The 16,105-nt window shown below is 51.4% G+C and overlaps 1 protein-coding gene across 1 annotated transcript in view; it reads left to right on the plus strand.

Moving 5' to 3' along the window:
• The window catches only part of WIPF3 (WAS/WASL interacting protein family member 3), a 60,395-nt gene that overhangs the window by 23,863 nt on the left and 20,427 nt on the right, over nt 1–16,105 (plus strand). The window contains 4 exon segments of the mRNA XM_033192113.1: nt 2,790–3,443; nt 3,446–3,541; nt 7,011–7,160; nt 8,249–8,350. Of these exon segments, the coding sequence (XP_033048004.1) occupies nt 2,790–3,443; nt 3,446–3,541; nt 7,011–7,160; nt 8,249–8,350 (1,002 nt within the window).

Genomic DNA, 16,105 nt, shown 5'->3' on the forward strand with positions numbered 1-16,105 from the left:
GCTCAGTCTCTCCCTTCCTGCAGGTCTCTCCTCAGGTGGCAGCTGATCAAAGTGTCCGTGAGGTCTTCACTTATCATCCCATATAAAGGTCCAGTCCCATCCTTTCATTCTATATCTCCTTTTCCTTAATTTACTTTTCTTGTATTACTTAGCACCATCTGACATATCATGTATTCACTGGTTTATCTGTTTATTGTCTGTCTTATCCATCTAAAGCTAAGCTCCATGAAGGCAGGGACTATGTTTTGTTCACTGCCATAGAAATGCCTGGTGCATGGCAGGTGCTCAGTAAATACTTGCTGACTAGCGTGTGTGAATGGTAGTGTGGTGGCTGACATTCAATAAGGACCACAGCACAGTGTCATGGGCTCATGGTACTTCTAGGGACTCATGAAAATATTTAAATTTCTTTTAAAATCAGAAGAAAATATGTGACCTTTTAGGGTCAAAGAATGTATTTGTCTTTGTACCAATGCAGTCATGAATATAAGTATATTTTTAATGGAGAAGAGGCCCACAAAGGCAAAAGTGCCTAGGGACCCTGGAGTCATAATGCAGCCCCAACTTAGAGCTCCAAGGGAGTGAGAATTACAATAAGATATGATGAGTAAACATTATTTCTGGGTTGAATAGAATATGTCATGAGACTTCCAGGGTCTTCTGGAAAACATTCAGATTTGAGGAAGAAGAAATATTTCATCTTTTGATAAACCTGCAGGTTATAAAAGCTGAATCCTTTCCTATGGGCACAGCATCCCTGATGCCCTCAAGCTGGCCTTTCCGCCACCTCCTGGCCTCCTTTGCGTTTTCTTTGGATTTCTAGGGCTCGCATTTCCATTGTAAAGGACAGCCTCCTCCCTTACTTCCCTCAACTCTCTCGGAGCTCTCTGTCGGTCCAGGCCTGCCTCCTCCACTTGCCTGCACTTACACCATCAGCTCCTCTCTCCCCTGCAGTCTCACCTTTCTCCCTGAGGGGCATGAATAGAAGCTGGGCAGGGATTTGCCCGCCCTCGTTTCTGCTGCGCATGTTAGGATAAAAATGAGTATGCCCACATTTCTCATGTGGTTGGTGGCTTCATCAGCACAGGATCCCCTACTTTTAACTGACTCACTTTAAGGGTTCTTGAATCTTTGAGACATGGTGTCCTTGGTTACTTATAAGGTTTGGATAGGCTATTTAAGGGTAGGCTTTGCTCTGTTTTGCAAACTTTTATTATCCCTTTCAATTTCATTCAGCCACTGGGCATGTAGGTAGGCTCTGCCTTGTTTAGGCAGCTGCCTAGGTTCTCCTCGTCATCTTTATGTATTATATGAAAACAGGTTTGAGAGCTTCTAGGCAGGAATGCCTGAGCTGACACTTGCTAATACCATCCTCACCCTACCTTAAGAACAGCCATTCCATAATGTGGTTGGAATATTATGGTCTAGGTGACTGTCACATTATAGCCAGAAGGGCTCATATTTGGAAAGCCAGATACCAAGGTCTTGCCTACTTAGCTTCCCCTGAGTCACCTCTGCTAGGCCGTGCTTTGATGGGCCTGGCTTTTGAGATCCAGTACTTTAAATGTATGACTTAGCACCTGATTGAGGTAAACACACAGGAGACTCAAGTACTGCAAAGATCAGAACCCCCAACAGATGCTGGGGTTTCTAATCTGAAATGAAAGCTGCAGGTCCCATGCTGCAGCACCCAGGAAGTAGTGGGTGTGAGAAAACATCATTTTTCAAGTGTTGTCCACATGTTGTCATGGTGATTATAAAATATAGGGGAAAACATACTCCCCAGAATTCTTATAAAAAGAGCACTAAATCTGGAAGAAATATTTTAATCTGCTTCCTGAGTAGACAGTGATACTCCAAGGACATCTCTAAGCAGTAATTGCAGAACTTCAAGGCAGTAAACAGCGAGAGGAACTTTTTCTTACTAGACAGAGGCAGAACGAAAAAGGGTGAGAACTAGCAAAATGGTGCAAGATTGTGCAGAGTATAGAGGCCCCTCCTGGGGACATGCTCCACCAGAGTCTTCCATGAGAAGCAAACGCAAATGCTTACAAGAGCAAATCGTTGTTGTTGAATTTAAAAGAGGAATTGAATTTCAAGCTGGGGCAGATGCAATGAAGGATCTATAGAGTGAGAAAGCCAAAACCCTTGGGAATTAGCGTAAGTCTTTCGGAAAGGAGGTTTTGAACTTTCAGAGGCCATAGAACTGCGAGGTTCAAGGTCATTGGACCTGGGTTGTCAAGGGCAAATGTCTCCCTCCAGTCTTATCTTATGTATTCAGGGAATCATGAATTTTCTGCTCTCAACACAGAAACGAAAAAAGTCATTGTTCACAGAATGCTGGGAGTGAAGAAAATCTCCCTAGCCAGGAGTGCTGGTTGGTACACCTGAGGGTCCAAATTAGAGCATAAGGGCTGATGGACCTAGCAGGTGTCAGTGAATGAGTGTGAGTGTGGCCTCGATTAGGGAGGGCAAAAGACACCTGGGCAGTCCTGACCCTCGGCTTGGATACTAGGGGCCCAAGGCAGATGACAGCAGAGGTGGCATGGATAGGAGGGCGGGAGGCCTGACCTGGGCTTGTCATTAATGCTGGCAAGGACCTTGGAGCTGGTCCAGTTGGTCCTTCTGTGTGACTGCGGCACCTGAGGCCTCTCAGTGGACACGTGCAGAAAAAGTGGTCTATAGTGCAGCTCACCGCGGGCAGGCTTGGGTGTCCTGAGTGCCGCCTACCTGCAGGGGCTTTCTCCTTCTTTATTGCCGAGCTAACCCATAGTCTGTTTCACTTCCAGGTGGCAAGACAGGGCAGGGCCCTGGCTCCCGCGCGCCCTCTCCCAGGCTTCCCAACAAAACCATCAGCGGCCCGCTTATCCCGCCTGCCTCTCCCAGGCTAGGCAATACCTCCGAGGCGCATGGCGCTGCCAGAACAGCCCCGCCTCGCCCCAACGTGCCTGCCCCGCCCCCTCCCACCCCACCCCCTCCGCCGCCACCCTTACCCCCGCCCCTTCCCTCTTCCTCCCCCATCAAAACTCCGCTTGTGACCCCACCTGGCCCACTGACCAAAGGGAACCTTCCGGTGGTTGCACCCCCTGTGCCCTGTGCGCCACCACCTCCACCTCCGCCACCTCCCCCAACGCCACCCCCGCTGCCCCCGGCCTCGGTTCTTAGTGACAAGGCAGTGAAGCCTCAGCTAGCTCCCTTGCACCTCCCGCCCATCCCGCCCCCACTCCCTCTCCTCCCACCTTTCGGGTATCCCCGGCTCAAAGCGGAGCCCGCCAGCCCTGCGCAAGATGTGCAGGAGCCTCCAGCCCCGCCACCCCCGCCGCCCCCGCTACCCACTTATGCTTCGTGCTCCCCGAGGGCTTCTTTGCCCGCGCCCCCTTTGCCAGGAGCTAATAACAGCAGTGAAACCCCACCCCCGCTACCCCCCAAATCCCCCAGCTTCCAGCCCCACCGCAGAAGGTCAGTGCGCAGGCCTTGCCCGCCCCGCCTGCCCCTCCGGGCTCCCAGGCGTTCCTGCAGAAGAAGAGGCACGGCCGACCAGGTAAGGAGCGCTGCCTGGCCCATTGCCCCTGGTGGAGCCCAATAAAATCTTGTCGTTGCACAGGACTTTATTATTGGAGGTATTCATTTCAGAGATGGACACCAGTGAGGGAGGCAGAGAGATTTGCCCAAAATCGTGCTGCCTGTAAGCAAAGGATCTTGGTCTTGATCTCCTGCCCTTACTAGCTCTGTGGCCCTGGGCAACCACTTGGCCTCTCTGTTCTCCCTTCTCTTCATCTGTAAAATGGGGATAGATAGCAATAGTTGCTATCTCCTGGGCTTGTTATTAAGGATTAAGTGAGTTCTTAGGTTGGAGGTGCTTGGAACAGGGCCTGGCAACAGTTAGCTTGAGAGGGATTATTTATTCTTACTACCATCCTCCAACTCCAGATCTCCTCCCTGAGGTGGAGAGGGCGTGAGTGTGGCTTGTTTCCAGAACCAGGCCTCCTTTTATATTTGCCCGCGTTTTCCCGTCTGGCTCCCAGCCAGAATCTTCACCGGCCCTCAGTAAACTGGATTCCCACTCTGCCTTAGTTTTCGCAGGTTCTCCAGCTGACTCAAGAAAACTGAGGGCCTGTATTTTGAGCCAAATATTAAAAATGATTCCTTCACATATGCAGCACAGATTATTTGAATTGAGTGTGCATGCCCCATGGCTGCTTTCCTTGGTCCCTCTAGTAGGAGGCTTCCTTCAGTTTTAGTGCCCCTGTGAATGGGAAGTGCCTCCACACGTCCACAGACACACCCACATCCACGCATGCAGACACACTCAAACATATGCACACTCATAACACACATCCACATGCACACCACAACACACATATTCCTGTGTCTTTTAGAAAATATTTCGATGCAGAAAGCTTCTTAAAAGTATTTTCTTAAATTAAAAATAATGCAAGCTTGTTGCAGAGCAAATAGAAGGAAATTGAAATTGACCAGGTACGGATGGCTCACACCCGTAATCCCACTGCTTTGGGAGGCCCATGCATGAAGATGGCTTGAGGTCAGGAGTTATAGGCCAGCCTGGGTAACATAGCGAAACCCCATCTCTACAGAAAATAAAAATAAGAAATTGGGTGGGCATGGTGGCAGACACCTATAGTACTAGCTACTCGGGAGGCTAAGGCAAGAGGATGGTTTGAATCTAGGTGTTCAAGGCTGTGCTGAGCTTTGACTGTGCCATTGTCCTCCAGCTTGGATGACAGAGCCAGATGCTGCTGTCTCTAAGTAGATTAAGTAATTAAATCACCCATAATAACATCACCCAGAGATGAAAACTGCCATTTGGATAGGTTTCTTTAATTCTTTTTTCTGAATATATGTACATGTTTACATGGTTAGTACCATCTTTCACATACAGTTTTGTGCTCTATTTTTAATTTAATGTTATATTAAAAACAATTTTATCAAATTGTTAAAATGTCTTTATAAGAATGACCATCAGTATATTCCATATTCCTCATGTTAGATATCTAAGTTGATTCCATTTTTTGTTATTATGCATAATATTGCAAGAAATACTTTCGTAGAAATTTTAGTCCACATTTTTGATATTTTTCTAAAAGTATTGGTTTCTTAAAGGGAATTCCTGGTGCAAAGAGCAAGGATATTTTTAAGCCTCTTGATTACAAGAGGTAAGATTTTAATCATTCTCTTTTCAATTGACTGGTCACCATGAGGGCCAGCATTTGTACTCATAAGCCCCTTTTGATATTTATTTTCAAATGTTTATGATGTGATGAAAAAAAAACAAAGCTTTTTTTTTTTTTTTTTTTTGAGACACAGTTTCACTCTGCCATCCAGGCTGGAGTGCAGTGGCAGGATCTCAGCTCACTGCAACCTTCACCTCCCAGGTTCAAGTGATTCTCATGCCTCAACCTTCCGAGTAGCTAGGGTTACAGGCGTGCACCACCACGCCTGGCTAGTTTTTGTATTTTTAGTAGAGACAGAGTTTCACCATGTTGGCCAGGCTGGTCTCGAACTCCTGACTTCAAGCGATCAGCCCACCTTGGCCTCCCAAGGTGCTGGGATTACGTGTGAGCCACTGCGCCTGGCCAACAAAAACAAGGCTTTTGATTCAGAGGGCTAAGAGTTCAAATCCTGGGTTCCCCACCCACTCCTGTGGAAACTCACAGCACTTGGGTTTGTTTTTTTTAATACTGAATTTTTTTTATTTGACAAATGGGCCTGCTAATAACACCTTTCACATAGGATTATTAGGAATATGAAATGAGATATTTGCATAAAGGGCTTGCACATAACTTCAGCTCCAGCAGCATTATTTCCTTACTACACAGTGGGGCAGCTGTTCACCCAGAAGAGGGGCTGCAGTCCTTTTATCCTGCATGTGGGAGCAAGTAAATTCCTCATAGATCCTTGTGCCCAGAAAGGGAAGACCAGAAAGGGAGAGGAAGGCAGTTGGGAGGAAGAAAGGAAGACAGGCAGATGCTGAAGGGACATGAGACGCGAGGATGGCAGCTGGTGACTGAGAATGCCTGCTGCACCTGGGGCCCCTTCATCTGCTCCAGAGTAGTGAGCCCCAGGCCAGGATGGGGATACATATCTGGCCTTCTTCTTTGCATCTTTGGATGTGAAACTTGGTTGATCCATGTTCAAAATAAGGGCAATTTCTACTTTAGCCCAACTTGGGGGGAAAAGAGAGAGGTAGTAATTGTGAACATCTTAGCACAGATAGTAATAATGTTATTGTCATCATTTCAAGAAGCAAAGTGATGTTTGCAGTGCCACTGAAGAAATAAGCAGAAGTGGAACCCCTGCATTGATGTGCCAGGATAGCAGATTTTTTGTTGCCAGATGAACCATACAGGAAAGTATTGGCAAAGGAGATAGTGAGCCTCTCTCAGGCATGATCAGAGAATGCTGGAGGAAGTAGGTTGGATTCAAGTTAGGCCCTGGTGGGCGCGTAAGATTTAGGTGGACCAGAAGGAGAAACGAGCATTTGCAGTGCTGGAGAACCAGTGCGAGCAGGGACACAGGGGCAAAGCAAGCCCCTGACCGCTCCCTCTTCAAGCCTCCCTCTGGGCCTCTTCTACAGAGAGCCCTTCCTGTTCTTACCACTCTCCAGTGATTCCCCTGCTTTGGGCTGTACCCGATGATGAAGGTTATCACCATCATTAATATTATTGCAGCAGCTAACATTTATTGAGGACTTACTACATGCCACTCAACTTAAATTCAACTCATTGAATCTTCTCAGTAACCCTGGGGAGTGGGTGTACTATTACTACTCCCATCTTACAGATGAGGAAACTAAAACACAAAGAGGCTATGTTACTTATCCCAGTGGGAGAACTGCAATTCGGTGCCAAGCAGGTTGGCTCCAGAGGTTGCCCTTTTACTCACTATATCACATTAGATCTGAAGATGGAAATGCCTAACATCTCACATAAAGTTATAGCATCCACCGTTCCCATCCGTGTGTCTGAATACACCATCATCTTCTCTGTAAGGGGCCGGTGGGGGAAAGCTAAATCCACCTCCAGCACCCCCTGCGAGATCACCTACCACAGAGCTTTCAAGCAAGAGCCAGCAGGCCACAGCCTGGACCCCGACGCAGCAGTCTGGAGGTCAGCTGCGAAATGGAAGCCTGCACATCATCGGTAAGTGGGGTGCACCCTCTGCCGGCTTGGCTGCCGGTAGGAATGTGATTCTCCCAACCTCTGGAGAGGGAGTTTGCTGGCCACAGTGCTGCCATCTCAGGGTGCATGCTTCTTTCATGAACACGGGCTCACTCCAGCACCAGCCAGCCCACAGGTTCTGTTAAATAGGGTTCCTTTCAAGGCTTTCTGCATAGTTTCGAGGCCTACTCTCTAGCCTTCTAATTCAGATTAGAGAAAGGGAAGAGAAGCAGCATTTAAACTGTGTGTGTGTGTGTGCGCGTGCGTGCGTGCATGTGCATGTGCGTGTGTGTGTGTCTGCGTGTCTATGGAGAAATCAATGCATAAGCCTGAAAGAGTAGAATGATAGGCATAAAGAGAAAGAATACATAGAAGGCCCACCAGGCAGAGGGACATTTCGAGTACAAGTATGGAGGTAGGAAGGAAAGTCACCTGGGGTCAGATGTGAGGCCATGGAATCTTTGGATCCCTTGTGTGTGCTGGGCTAGTGTCCGACAGAGGCCCAGATCACAAAGCAGGGGCTCAGCCCATGAAAGGGTCACAGGAGCCTCCCCTCCTGCCAACAGATCTCAGAGCAGAAGCTGTTTGCTTTGTGTAGCTCAGGTCCCGCCCTAGACACAGGCCATGCTCCTCCATTCCCCAGTCATTCTACCCACTTCTCCCTTCCCTCAAAAACCTCCCAGGAGTTTCTCAGGTGACTGCTGGGGCTTTGCCAGTTCCTTGTTGGCACGAGGGTCCCCACCTCTGATTCTGGACCCTGGAGAGCTCCGTGCCACTTCCACCCCTTTAGCAGCTTCCTTAAGGTGTTATTGGTTGGAGTATGTTTGGGTGGGTGACAGGGAGTGACTGGATTTCCCTCTTCCTGCTTCCCTCCATCCTAACCAACCAGTAAAACTTGAGAGGTGAATGGATGTCTCAGGGAGAATGGCCCTGTCGTTAAAATCCTTGCACTGAGCAGGCAAACAGAAAATGGTGGATGCAGTCAGAGTAATCTCTGTGCTCCTGGAAATGATCAAAACTTGGGTCATGACAGTAACCTGAGTAACTCTTTCCATTTAACATGTGTGCAGATGACTTTGAGTCTAAATTCACGTTCCATTCTGTGGAAGACTTTCCCCCTCCGGATGAATATAAACCATGCCAGAAGATTTACCCCAGCAAGATTCCCAGAAGTAAGTACCACCTGGATAAGACTCCTGGCATTTCCCGACCCTTCAAAATTAGGCGCCTGCTGTGCATCAGTTGGTCACAGACTGTCTAAAGGATGACATCATGATTTCACTGTACTGCTGCAAGGATGTAGTGCTGTGCATAGTTCTGGAACTTTCAGGACACTGATTTCTCCTGATACGTAAGTGTTCATTTAGAGATTTTTACAGAACACCAAGGGTAACTGTTTGGCATCAGATTTGGATACCTAAACTTACCACTCATCCCTCTTCTCCCTGGAGCTTTTGATAAGGGAACTAACAAACCCAGACAACAGCAAAATAGGATATTTTGCATCAGTCGCTGAGGAAGAACCCGAAAACCCCTAATACAGAACTCTGGCAAATCATGACATGGAGAATGTCCTTAGGTCAATGGTTCTCAACCTTGGCTATATATTAGAATGACCTAAGGAGCTTTTATAAATCCTGCAGGCCAGGCTACATCTAAACCACATAATCAGAATATCGAGGTGTCAGCATTTTTAAAAGCTGCCAGGTGATTCCAACGTACAGCCAAGGTTGAGAATAATAGCCCAGTAAGGGCCTACCTCCTCCTGATTTCATTGTGTGGTCAGACTTTAAGAGAGGACATTTAACCCAGCTTAACTGTTCAGCCTTAAGGGTAGAGAGATAAGTCAGGCATGGTCGCTCATGTCTGTAATCCCAGCACTTTGGGAGGCTGAGGCAGGAGGATCACATGAGGCCAGGAGTTTAAGACCAGCCTTGTAAACATAACAAGATTCCATTTCTACAAAATATTAGCCAGGTGTGGTAGTGCACACCTGTAGTCCCAGCTTCTTGGGAGCCTGAGGTGGGAGGATTGCTTAAGCCCAGGAGTTGGAGGCTGCAGTGAGCTGTGATCATGCCACTACACTCCAGCGTTGGTGACAGAGTGAGACTCTGTATCCAAAAAAAAAAAAAAAAAAAGAGAGAGAGAGAGAAAATGAGGTGATGAGGTGGAGGAGCCAATTCTTGTCTGGTCCTGGGCCAATGAGATTGGGAAGGAGCCAGAGTCAACATTATGGAGTGAGTGTCAAATGCATTCCCACCCCACATCCTAAATAAGCCCCTATTCCAGACCTCTGTGGCTCCAGATGGAAAATCAGTGTCCAGGGTTAGCCTGAGACCAGGAATCATGAGCCAGGCTCTTTGCCCATCTCCTTTAAGAGGGACCTTAGTGAAGTCCCTTCTGCAGAACTCAGCTTCCTGCAGAGCAGAGGGAATGCAGGCCTTCCGTGTGCTCAGGTGGATGGAACCCAGGGCCTTGTGCTCAGATGGAGGGAACCCAGAGCCCTGTGCTCAGGTGGAGGGAACCCAGAGCCCTGTGCTCAGGTGGAGGGGGCGCAGGCCTGCCCTGTGTTCAGGTCGGGGGAACATGGGCCTGCCCTGTGCTCAGGTGTGGGGAACACGGGCCTGTCCTGTGCTCAGGTAGGGGGAACACGGGCCTGCCCTGTGCTCAGGTGGAGGGGGAATGGGGGGAACATTGGCCTGCCCTGTGCTCAGGTGTGGGGAACACAGTCCTGCCCTGTGCTCAGGTGGGGGGAACACAGTCCTGCCCTGTGCTCAGGTGGGGGGAACACAGTCCTGCCCTGTGCTCCGGTCGGGGGAACACGGGCCTGCCCTGTGCTCGGGTCGGGGGAACACGGGCCTGCCCTGTGCTCAGGTGTGGGGAACGGGCCTCCCCTGTGCTCCAGTCGGGGGAAAGTGGACCTGCCCTGTGCTCAGGTCGGGGGAACATAGGCCGGCCCTGCGCTCAGGTGTGGGGAACACGGGCCTGCCCTGTGCTCCGGTTGGGGGAAAGTGGGCCTGCCCTGTGCTCAGGAGTGAGGAACACGGGCCTGCCCTGTGCTCCGGTTGGGGGAAAGTAGGCCTGCCCTGTGCTCAGGTGTGGGGAACACGGGCCTGCCCTGTGCTCAGGTGTGGGGAACACAGGCCTGCCCTGTGCTCAGGTGAGGGGAACGGGCCGGCCCTGTGCTCAGGTGTGGGGAACACGGGCCTGCCCTGTGCTCAGGTGGGGGAAACACGGGCCTGCCCTGTGCTCAGGTGGGGGGAACACGGGGGGGCCCTGTGCTCTGGTTGGGGGAAAGTGGGCCTGCCCTGTACTCCGGTTGGGGGGAAGTGGGCCTGCCCTGTGCTCAGGAGTGAGGAACACGGGCCTGCCCTGTGCTCCGGTTGGGGGAAAGTAGGCCTGCCCTGTGCTCAGGTGTGGGGAACACGGGCCTGCCCTGTGCTCAGGTGGGGGGAACACGGGGGGGCCCTGTGCTCTGGTTGGGGGAAGTGGGCCTGCCCTGTACTCCGGTTGGGGGGAAGTGGGCCTGCCCTGTGCTCAGGAGTGAGGAACACGGCCTGCCCTGTGCTCCGGTTGGGGGAAAGTAGGCTGCCCTGTGCTCAGGTGTGGGGAACACGGGCCTGCCCTGTGCTCAGGTGGAGGGGGAATGGGGGGAACATTGGCCTGCCCTGTGCTCAGGTGTGGGGAACACAGGCCTGCCCTGTGCTCAGGTGTGGGGAACACGGGCCTGCCCTGTGCTCAGGTGAGGGGAACGGGCCTGCCCTGTGCTCAGGTGTGGGGAACAGGGACCGGCCCTGTGCTCAGGTGTGGGGAACACGGGCCTGCCCTGTGCTCAGGTGGGGGGAACAGGGGCCTGCCCTGTGCTCAGGTGTGGGGAACACGGGCCGGCCCTGTGCTCAGGTGGGGGGAACAGGGGCCGGCCCTGTGCTCAGGTGGGGGGAACACGGGCCTGCCCTGTGCTCAGGTGTGGGGAACGGGCCTGCCCTGTGCTCCAGTCGGGGGAAAGTGGACCTGCCCTGTGCTCAGGTCGGGGGAACATAGGCCGGCCCTGCGCTCAGGTGTGGGGAACACGGGCCTGCCCTGTGCTCCGGTTGGGGGAAAGTGGGCCTGCCCTGTGCTCAGGAGTGAGGAACACGGGCCTGCCCTGTGCTCAGGTGTGGGGAACACGGGCCTGCCCTGTGCTCAGGTGAGGGGAACGGGCCGGCCCTGTGCTCAGGTGTGGGGAACACGGCCTGCCCTGTGCTCAGGTGGGGGAAACACGGGCCGCCCTGTGCTCAGGTGGGGGAAACACGGGCCGGCCCTGTGCTCAGGTGGGGGGAACACGGGGGGCCCTGTGCTCTGGTTGGGGGAAAGTGGGCCTGCCCTGTGCTCCGGTTGGGGGGAAGTGGGCCTGCCCTGTGCTCAGGAGTGAGGAACACGGGCCTGCCCTGTGCTCAGGTGTGGGGAACACGGGCCTGCCCTGTGCTCAGGTGAGGGGAACGGGCCGGCCCTGTGCTCAGGTGTGGGGAACACGGGCCTGCCCTGTGCTCAGGTGGGGGAAACACGGGCCGGCCCTGTGCTCAGGTGGGGGAAACACGGGCCGGCCCTGTGCTCAGGTGGGGGGAACACGGGGGGCCCTGTGCTCTGGTTGGGGGAAAGTGGGCCTGCCCTGTGCTCCGGTTGGGGGGAAGTGGGCCTGCCCTGTGCTCAGGAGTGAGGAACACGGGCCTGCCCTGTGCTCCGGTTGGGAGAAAGTAGGCCTGCCCTGTGCTCAGGTGTGGGGAACACGGGCCTGCCCTGTGCTCAGGTGTGGGGAACACGGGCCTGCCCTGTGCTCAGGTGTGGGGAACACGGGCCTGCCCTGTGCTCAGGTGAGGGGAACGGGCCTGCCCTGTGCTCAGGTGTGGGGAACAGGGGCCGGCCCTGTGCTCAGGTGTGGGGAACACGGGCCTGCCCTGTGCTCAGGTGGGGGGAACAGGGGCCTGCCCTGTGCTCCAGTCAGGGGAAAGTGGGCCTGCCCTGTGCTCAGGTTGGGGGAACATGGGCCTGCCTTGTGCTCAGGTGGATGTTCATCTCTGGGTCCACTGGGACATCTCTCTGCTGGCCTGTGTGGCTGTGCATTTAGAGATATAATCTTGTGTGCCCTTTGTAATAATATGTAAATACCAACTGCTCTGAGTTGAGAGAGAGAGAAAGGGAGCAGTGTGAAGGAAGATGGAGGTAAATCCCACCCACTGAAGGTTAAATAGAACATGAAGAGCCAGCAATGGGGGAAGACAAGTGCTGTGTCCATCTCCCATCCCTGCTCAGTTCAGCATGCTCACGTGGACCTCCTGGCATACAGCAGGCACCCTACAGGCACCAGAGGCTGCAGAGTGTAAGAAATAAGGTCTCCCCACGCACCCACCACACACACTCCTGAGATAGATGAGAATTAGACCCCATAAGAGTGTCTTAATCAGTGATTGTTTAGAGTGCCAAGCGCACTTCAGTGGGCATGGGGGTGCAGGTGGATGCTGGGGACTTGAAAGTCAGAGAGAGAGGGTCACAGTTCCACGTGGGTGGTAAGGCATCCAGGCTGAGGACAGGACAGACCCAGGAGAAAGCGTGATTGTGCTTGGTGCATGTACAAAGCGTATGTCCCATGTGGTATGTCAGGGCCCAAGGTGCCTGGCTGAGTAAGACCATACAGGCTGCCGGAGGCGCAAGGTCGGGAGTGTTGTGTATGTGTCCATATACAACACCGCTTTTCCCATCTTGTGAAATATGCACAGGAATCAGCTTGATAAAAACCTAGGTGTTCGTGTTCTTACTGGAGGACACACCTTAGGTTCCCCAGCAGCAGACCTCCTAGTACTGCACCCGGAATTAGGCTCCTTTACTCCCTCAGGCAGCAGGACTCACACATGAGGACACTGAGCCTGGCCCCCTGTGGTCACAGAGTGTGTCTCATGGGACTTCCCACATGGCAGGGAGAGCAGAGCCAAGGGACCCCCTTCATCAACAGGCAGCCAGATCTTAGAGTGGGCCAGAAGGAGCCAGGCTGCACGGGGCTGCCTGCACATGAACCTGCGGGGACAAGGAGATAAGTGTGCCTTCTAATAGTCTGTGTCCCGCCTAACGCACTGGAGCGTGAAACTGTAAGCAGGGAAGAACTGTCAGTGAAAACACTAAACGACAATTCCAGGGGCGTCACGGACCCCGCGGCGGATGCTGTGGATGTTCGTGCCTGGCACTGTTCTAGGTGCTTTGCATACCTTATCATTTGTCCTTAATGCAGAGTTTCCAGACAGGGAAAAGGCCAAGTGACTTGTCTAAAGCCTCACAGCAGATTAAAGCCAGAGCCAGGAATTTTGAACCCACATCTGTCTGAACCAGGGCCAGTTCCATTTGGCTGTGGCAAACTCTGAAAACAGACATGATGAGATGCAGGTTGAGACAGTTAACCAGTGGCTTGATCAGAGGAGGTAGAGACCAGGGTCAGGGAACCTGTTAGCCAGCCATTAGAAGAGCCTGTGCTGGAAGGCCGAGGCGGGAGGATCACCTGAGGTCAGGAGTTCGAGACCAGCCTGGTCAACATGGTGAAACCCCGTCTCTACAAAAATACAAAGTTAGCCAGGTGTGGTGGCACACACCTGTAATCCCAGCTACTCGGGAGGCTGAGGCAGGAGAATCGCTTGAACCTGAGAGGCAGAGGTTGTAGTGAGTCAAGATCGTGCCATTACACTCCAGCTTGGGCAACAAGAGCAAAATTCCATCTAAAAAAAAAAAGAGTCTGTGCGAGGGGAGGATGGATGGAGGAGGTCTTCAGAGTGATCAGGGTTTGGAGAACCAGGCCCAGATAGGATCAAGGAAGGTGGAGGAGCCAGGGTCCCAGGAGTGCTTACCTTGGGCTGGATGGAGGATGTGACACCAAGAAGGAACTGGAGGTTTCAGGGGGAGGTGATGGGATTCCTGTCATTCATGGTGAGGGGAGGTGGCTGGAGGGCTACAAGGGGGAAATGCCACGTGGCAGGTGCAGCGCAGGGTATACAGGTCTGGGACTGATGGGGTGGAGCAAGGGCAAGGACTTGATTTGCTGGCCATTAGTTTGGAGATGGAAATATAGAACAATGAAGGACATGGCCATGATGTCAGCCGGGGTGCGTGAAGTAAGTCTAGTCTGTGTGACAGGAGGCTATAAGCTGCCAATGAACAGGGTCAACTCAGTCCCTCCCAGACATCCAGGTCCACGCAAGCATTTAATAAACAGGATTTGGCCTTGGTGACCTAGACAGACAGCTGAGGGGGGAAGTAAGGAATTCCTTTTATTATACTGTCACCAAGTTGTAAATCAAGAATGTATACTGTTTTTCTTAATTTAATTCATTATACTTATTGGCAGTATTGAAATAACTGTGCCCTTGGAAAATGCACATGTACAGAATCCCAGCTACTAGCTCATTTGGGCTCCTTTCCTTCCCGTGAGGCAGGCTTTGCTGACTGGCCACGTTCATGCCATAAGCCCCACAGCTTTCCCTTACACCCACCTGGCCCTGAAGGCTTTTTAATTGTAACCTATACCCTAAACCAGAGGTCAGCAAACATTTTCTGTAAAGGACCAGAGAATACATATTTGAAGTAATGCAGGTCTCGATTGTAACTACTCAATTCTGCTGATTATTAAATCAATCAGCAGCCACAAACAATACATAAATGAATGGTCATGGCTGTGTTCCAATAAAACTTTATTTACAAAAACAGGTGTGGGCTGGATTTGGTCTGCTGGTCATGTTTTGCTGATCTGCCCTAAACCATTCCAGAAAACAGATTCCTAAAAACCTCTTTCTGCTCTTCAGTCTTTCTCCGTAATGTGCTGTGGGGGCCCTCAACCTTCAGATTCAGTCAGTTCTAATCTACAGCTAGCTGCATTTTATGCCCATGGTGCTCACTGGCACCCTCAAGAAGAAAAGAAAAGCTACACCCCCTCACTGCACACAGCTTGCTAGGAGGGCGCAGTTGGCAGTCTGCACACCAGAAATAATCTCCTGATGTTTACAAATGAGCAGTTTTTTAAAAAGCCTATTAAATGAACTGACATTGCACAGACTTGAAAGGGCAAGTGCAATTTCAAAATTAAGATACTGTTTTAGATTGATGTGGCATCAGTGGACACGAAGTACTCCACCAGCCTCCCAGCGAAATTAAATATGCATGTTCTTGTCATCCCTGTGAGCCCTAATGCAGAACCTTGATAGTTATATTAGTGTGAATCAGATCTGGCGTATGCCTGTCTGATTACATTTCTCCTTACCAGTTTTCTTCTTGCTCACTGTTGACCTGGCTCCCCAAGATGAGTTCTTTGTGGTCTGGGACACAGTGTTGTTTCCATCAGATGAGTGTGTTCTCGCGCACTGTGGTCGCCTGTGTACTCTCTGTCCCCACCGGCTTGTTTGCTGTCTCTCTGACACACACATGCAAGCACACACACACAGACACACACACGAGCACACACGCTTGGCTCTTCCACTAGCCATCATCAGTGTCTCCACTCTGCAGGTGTTTGCTGTTTTCTTCCATTGATTGAATGGCTTTGTTTAGTTTTGTGTTTTGTGTGTGTGTGTGTTTTCTTTTGTTTCATTTTTTTGAGACAGTCTCACTCTGTCACCCAGGCTGGAGTGCAGTGACGCAATCTTAGCTCACTGCAACCTCTGCCTCCTGGGCTCAAGTGATTCTCCTGCCTCAGTCTCCCAAGTAGCACATGTACCACCACACCCGGCTAATTTTTGTATTTTTAGTACAGACGGGGTTTCATCCTGTTGGCCAGGCTGGTCTTGAACTCCTGACCTCAAGTGATCCGCCTGCCTTGGCCTCCCAAAGTGTTGGGATTACAGGTGTAAGCCACCGTGCCCAGCCTAGTTTTTTTTTTTTCCTAATGTTTTTAAAATACATTAGGTTCCTCAATAAGT

This window comes from Trachypithecus francoisi, unplaced genomic scaffold (genome assembly GCF_009764315.1).
Source record: "Trachypithecus francoisi isolate TF-2019V2 unplaced genomic scaffold, Tfra_2.0 Lachesis_group4, whole genome shotgun sequence".
Lineage (NCBI taxonomy): Eukaryota > Metazoa > Chordata > Mammalia > Primates > Cercopithecidae > Trachypithecus > Trachypithecus francoisi.